This window comes from Euwallacea fornicatus, chromosome 24 (genome assembly GCF_040115645.1).
Source record: "Euwallacea fornicatus isolate EFF26 chromosome 24, ASM4011564v1, whole genome shotgun sequence".
Classification (NCBI taxonomy): domain Eukaryota; kingdom Metazoa; phylum Arthropoda; class Insecta; order Coleoptera; family Curculionidae; genus Euwallacea; species Euwallacea fornicatus.
Window position 1 is genome coordinate 3103956 of NC_089564.1, and position 7144 is coordinate 3111099.

Sequence of the window (7144 nt, forward strand, 5' to 3'; positions counted from 1 at the left end):
TTGAGTGTCCCTCCCTGAACCCAAATTGGTGATCAGGGATGATTTCATTCTCAACAAGTTCGTTCTTTATTCTCCTTAAGAGAAGCCTTTCGAAGACCTTCGACAGCACCGGAAGCAAGCTAATTGGCCGATAGGATGAAGGTTGATCTGCAGGCTTTCCCGGTTTTTGGATCATAATTATGTGCGCTGTTTTCCATTGGGTCGGGTAGAAGCTGGTTCGCAGTAACCAAATCGATATGGACAGAAAACAATGCTCTGTGTTTGGTGGGATCAAAAAGGCGTAATTTACTATGAGCTGCTAAAACCTGGAGAAACAGTTAATACTGAACGTTACCGACAACATGTGATGGACTTGCATCGAGCTTTGCGTGAAAGACGACCAGAATATCAAGAACGGCAACACAAGGTGATATTGCTTCATGATAATGCACCATCGCACACTCCAAAACTGGTGAAGGAAACGATTGGGACGTTTCATTGCGAAGTACTATCACATGCGGCTTATTCACCCGACTTAGCACCATCCGATTATCACTTATTTGCATCGATGGGACACGCTCTTGCAGAACGGCACTTCTCCCCTTACGAAACAGTTCAAAAATGGGTCGATGAATGGTTTGTCTCAAAAGAACAGTTCTTCTGGCGTGGCATCCACAAATTGCCAGAGAAGTGGGAAAAATGTATGTTTTTGAATGAATGCTGGTTTTGTGACGAAAGGGAGGACACGCCGGAGCACACGCTGTGGACGTGTTCGGAGTGGGAGAGCTATCGCGCCGAGGCAAGGGCGGGGGGGCTCGACCTGAACCGAAGCACGATAGGGAACGAGCTGGTGGAGAGCAAGAGCAAGTGGGTAGCGTTTGAGGGCCTGATAGAGAAGATCTTGAGGGCCAAGATTGTAAGAGAGAACGAGAGGAAGAAGAGTGGGGTGCGGAACCTTGTCCGTACCTAGTCTGGAGGGGAAAAGGACGCCCTGATGTAATGCCGAGAGGCGGTTCCGGGGCAGAAGAGGGGAGGTGGGTTTAGTGGGTAGGCGGGCGACGTAATGGTCGGTCGAATAACGATGGGAAATATTTCGAATAAAATATTTTTTATAATTATTGCGCAGTTAAGTTATACTTTTTATTAAAAGATTCCGGTTTCATATTTACAGACCTGGTACACGCGAGCACTACTTGTAATACTTGTCGATTCAAAGTACCGACGTTGCACTTCTGGTTACAAGAGTCCAGGACGGACTAGATATCTGCTTAGCAAGGTGTACGGGCTAGGGGGGTTCGATCCGTAACTGGCGCAAGTGACCACCCCTGATGATGCTTTGTTAACTCCGTGATTCGCGAACAATGAAACTCGGGAGTACTCACTAGATTATTTACTGCTTTGATTTATTCAAGCAATACTCAAACACTGGTACTTAACAAGATAAAGAAATACCTTCAATGTTAGAAACAATAGAAAACAATGGGGTTTGAAACTTATCGCGGACCGACGCAGGCAAGTGTCGCTCTCGAGTCGTTGAGAGGGATAGAAAAGGAATGAGAATGACAATAGGGTCGTGTTCCCGAATTTTCTTACCCTCAACCCACTACAAGATGGGGACACCGCCAGGCGTCCCCCTAAATCTTGGTGGTACCGTGATTCATTGCTTATGCCTTTCTTCACTCAGCGTGGTGCTTAAAACAGACAAAAATGATCGCTTTTATGGTCGTAAATAAAGTCCCCATTTGCGGACTACGAATACTGATGGTGATAGATTTCACAGCAACATTTCCAATCAAGGACCATGTGTGCCATATCTAATCGGTGTTGAAAACAAGAAGACAGTATGACCACGTGGGCGCAACATTAGGCAAGCGAAATCACTAAGTACCACTAACTATAACAATAAACTTAACACAAGGTAAACACGTGGGATCTCCCGAAAGTCGTGGAATCAGGACAACCCTTTAAACATTAACGCGGTTTATTAACTGACTTGTAACACATCACTATGACTAAGACTTAGTTCCAGAAATATAGGATTGAATGATCGCGATCCGATGAAGAGTATGAATTATGATCGTGAATTGGCGATGTATCGATCCGCCTTCAACTGATGAGTGACAATCGTGATAGGAAAGAAGATAAAACGATAATGCCCAGCTTCTCCCAGCTCTTAAGTACTGGAAGCTGATGGTCAGCAGGCATAGGCGTACTCTTAGTTGGAGCGCATTTCACCCGAGGAATACCCATTTCGCCAGGCCTGACGGACAACGGGCAGATTATCCCGTGACCGAATATTGCCTTTATCCCGAACGAGACGTGATGGCACCCCCAAAGGTAATGGTGGGGAATTCCGGTACCCAAGAATCACCTCCGATGCACATTTATAACTTGAGTGCCCTCCAATTTAGCTCTTAGCCAAAGTACAAAAGATGAGGAATTTGAACCATAAACCATTTCTAGACAAACTAACGGATCGCGACATCTGGGAGGCAACAAATGTAAGATGTGCAGGGGCGCAACTTGGGGTTTTAACTTGCTCGATGAAGACATCAAGACTTGGTTCACTAAGTCTTAACAATGGTGACAGATTTGCTACAGAAACGTTAAGAAGAGTGTTCGTACCAGCCTGAATTAGTTACCTATGCTAGTTTTAGCTCCGAATATTCGTCAATTATAATATAACATTGACAACAATCCCTACAGATGTATGAAGAATTATTTCCAAAAAATAAAAGAAAGAATAGTGAAAAATTGACAAATTCAGTTAAATTTGCCACCATCCAATTTGGCTATCGAAAACCCGTCTATTACTTTAAGCTTGAACACGCTATCCACGTGAAATATTAAATTGAATATAATGGAAATATGAAAAACAAAGCTTAAAATTAAATTCCAAAGGTATACAAAAATCCTTCAAATTAATTATTTTACTGGCTATAGCTGATATACACAATTCCATTGCATTTTACCATTTATTGTGCCATTCAAGATTACGTATGTCTTGGAATCGAAAAATGAAAAGCGAATATTTGCATTAAGTTATAGTTCACATGGATTACAGCACGATCGGTAAAAAGTTAATCAACATTTCAGAAAGTCCATGATATAATTTTTTCCGGAAATTCTTGACTAAATCTAAATCGCTTCATGCTTTTGCTTCAAATAAATCTGAATCGAAACCGTCAAACTCAAGAAGAAAAAAATAGGTACTCCACTAATACACAATATAAATGATAATAGATAAACAGTTTGATAAAAATAAAAATATAAAAAATAAGTTAAATATAAAATAAAAATAATGGACTTAATATACAGGGTGCGCCAACTAAAACGAAACAGAGCTGTTTTCTCGGTTAATAAAAAAGTTATGCAAAAATGCTCGGACACGTCAACTTTAGTGTGGAGGGGGAAGATTTCTTATTAGATATTTACGGTGGTTGCCTTCACCCCCTGGGCAGGGGATGAACCACCCCTGAAATTTTAAATGGGAAGGGGGGTCGAGTTATACATCAAATTAAAGGTTTTTTAAAGGGATTTATGGTGATACCAAAATTTCTTACTTTCGAACAACCACTGATGAGTGAAACGATTATTTCTTTATGAACCACACTTAAAGCTAAAATCATGGATTTTGTTAGGTGATAATAATGGGTTTTATGAATTTTAAAAAAATTAAATATTATGATCGGTTGGACTGGATTTGAAAGCACCTAAGGCCAGCCTCATTGCAGTATTTTGTATTGTATTTAAGGACTTTAAGTTTGTTTCGCTAGCGGATGCGTATACTATACTGCCGTAGTCCTATTTGGAACGGATAAGGGCTCTATAAATTCGAAGCAGCATCATTTCGTTTGAACCCCAGTGTTGATTTGCTAGAACTTTGATTATGTTCATCCGGTTGATGCAATTCGCTTTAGTCTTTAATATGTGCTTTTTCCACGTCAATTTGTTGTCAAAGATGAGTCCTAGGAAGAGATGCTCATTCACATGTTGTAAAGGGGTTGATTTCAAGGTAAGTTGAGGCAGGCGTACATTTCTTTTACGGCTAAACAACATGACTTTTGATTTTTGTTCCGAAAATTTGAAGCCGGAGCTGGATGCCCATTCCTGTAAGTTGTTGATGGTATTTTGTATTACTTTGCACGTAGTGGAAATATTTTTTCCAGAGAAATAGATGGCCAAGTCATCGGCATATAAACAATGTTGAACAAGCTTATCAATGAATTTATGTATATCGTTGATAGCCATAGTGAACAGTGTACTCCACAGTGGATCAGAGAGCAACCTTCTTTTTTTTTCCGAGGAGGGAGAATCTTCTTAAGACCCCCGGCCTGGTCCACGACCGGGTAGTGTGGGATTCGACCGACCATTACGTCGCCCGCCTATCCACTAAACCCACCTCCCCTCTTCTGCCCCGGAACCGTCTCTCGGAATTACATCAGGGCGTCCTTTTCCCCTCCAGACTAGGTACAGACAAGGTTTCGCACCCCACTCTTCTTCCTCTCGTTCTCTCTTACAATCTTGGCCCTCAAGATCTTCTCTATCAGGCCCTCAAACGCTACCCACTTGCTCTTGCTCTCCACCAGCTCGTTCCCTATCGTGCTTCGGTTCAAGTCGAGTCCCCCCGCCCTTGCCTCGGCGCGATAGCTCTCCCACTCCGGACACGTCCACAACGTGTGCTCCGGCGTGTCCTCCCTTTCGTCACAAAACCAGCATTCCGCACTCCTTTCCACTCGTATCCGCTTCAGGTATTTCCCAAACACGCCGTGTCCGGTAAACACCTGAGCCAACATATACCCACTTTTCGTCCATTCGCACTCGCACCACTCACGGATCCGGGGTATGAAGGTTTTTGCCCGACCCTCATACTTCTCTCAGTCCCGCTCCCACTTTTCATTACCCATTCCTTCACCCCACTTCTCCCTTCCCACATCATCCTTCTCTCCGTCACTCTAATTCTCACCGGAGGTATTTTGGTCAGTGCCAACACCGCATCGGTCGGTGCCGTCCTGTAGGCACTAGCCACCCGGAGTGCGAGCATACGGTTTGCCCTCTCCAGTATGGCCGTGTACCTTCCATACTCTAGTTCGGTTCCCCAGACTGGAGCAGCGTACAGCAGGACCGAGGATGCCGCCATCACCATCAACCTCCTTCTTTCATACCCCAAACCACTCGCCCTAGGCAGAATGCCGTCGAGCTTCCCAATCACCTTAGCAACCTTTTCGGAGGTTCGTCGTACGTGCTCGCCGAAGCGAGCATTTCTGCCGATCCACACTCCGAGGTACTTCACGCATTCCTTCGTCTCGTACGAGACGTCGTCCACTCTCAGACTCATGCTTCTTATTTTCTTTCGCCCGGCCAGCAGCACCAGTTCGGTTTTATCCGTAGCCATGCTTAACCCCATGCGTTCGAACGTGTTGGCGACCAGTTCCATGGCCCATCTGGTCCTCGCCTCTAGGGTTACCCCGTCCTTCGCCGAGACCACCAATGCCAAGTCGTTCGCGTAAGCCACCGGGGTGACCCCTCGCGGGTACTCGACCGTCAGTATCCCGTCATAGTAGAGGTTCCACAAGACGGGGCCCAGGACAGACCCTTGAGGAACGACACAAGACAACTCTCGAACCCCCCCGTCAGGTAACACCAAAACCCGATCTTGCAGGTACGACTGAACTACGTTCAAGAGGTACCCGCTCACCTGGGCCCTTTTCATCACTTCGATGATTAGGTCCCAAGGCGCCGTATTGAAGGCGTTCTTTACATCTATCGTTACCATGACGCAGAAGTCCGCGTGTTTGCAACTTTCCTCCCTGATCCCCTCCACTATTCTCATGACCGCTTGCATTGCGTCCAAGGTGCTCCTGCCCTTGACGAACCCATACTGACTCGCGCTCACCATTCCCAAAGCATTCGCTTCGTTCAGCAGTCTGGTCTTGACCACCTTTTCCACCACTTTCCCGAGTCCGTCCACGAGGCATATGGGCCGGTACGAAACCTCGGCCCCCGGGTCACGCTTCGGTTTCTCCACCAGCACCAATCGAGTTCTCTTCCAGACTTTAGGGTACTCGCCCGAGGTCAAGATGCTATTTACGCAACTCGCCATACCCTGGGGCGCTGCCCCAAGATATAGCTTCAAAACCTCATCTGAGAGCAACCTTAGAATTCCTGAAGTTAATCGATCTTTTTGATCCATCTAAAATGTGATTTTTATGCCTGCTCGAAATGTACATGTACTAAAACGTTCTGTAAACCGTATGTTGTCAAATGGATGTTGAGTGCCAATAACCTAAGTAGTTGAGGTACTATAATCTTAATAAAAAAAATATATATATATTATGATCAAATTAACATTTTTTCTTTTTCTCTATTAAAGTTAGATGCGATTTAGTCATTTTTGCTAAATAATTCAAAATAAACAAAGTTTAATGTTTTTTGCTATACTAAAAATAAAATCCTTATCAACAAGTTTTTGCCTGGAAGTATCGAAAACATCGAAAATTATACCCATTTGGTTTGTGACTCTCAGGTGACCTGGTAATTCATTGTCTGTGTTAATTGTTAAAAATGGTTTATTCAACTGCAGAGAGAGTTGAGATTACTGAATTATTTTTTGTAAATGGAAAATGTGCGAACCAAGCAGTTAATGTTTTCAACCAACGTTATGGGGACAAGCATGTAAGCCGAAAGTATGTGCTGGATTTAGTAGCGAAGTTTAGAGAAACTAGTTCAATTCTTAACGTAAAAAATAATCGTAGACACCCGGTCAGAAATGAGGCGGTGGAGGTAGGAGTTTTAGGACATATGGTTTTAGAACCAACAACCAGTACAAGACAGTTGGCGGCTTCCACTGGAATAAGCGCAACCAGCATTCGCAGAATTTTAAAATCACGCAAATCGAGGGAACCATGGACCGGTTCGTCTATTTAAACATCCTTGAGAACACAACGAAACCCCTTTGCTGAATGGGAAATGCCTCTGAAGTTTATTTTCCAACATGACAACGACCCCAAACACACCTCCAAACTGGTGAAGCAGTGGCTGATGAGCGAAAAAATTGTGGTTCTGAAATGGCCACCACAATCTCTCGACTTAAATCCCATAGAGAATTTATGGGAGATTGTGGCAAGACAAATTGGAACCGAAAATTTTTCGAACGGGACCTTAT

General features: G+C 44.0%; 1 protein-coding gene across 1 annotated transcript; it reads left to right on the forward strand.

Annotated features, from left to right (window-relative positions):
- Nucleotides 1-547: 547 nt before the first annotated feature.
- Nucleotides 548-949, forward strand: LOC136346719 (uncharacterized). The gene has a single exon (XM_066296085.1). The coding sequence runs from the start codon at nt 548-550 to the stop codon at nt 947-949; it is 402 nt and encodes a 133-aa protein (XP_066152182.1).
- The last annotated feature ends 6195 nt before the right edge of the window (nt 950-7144 follow it).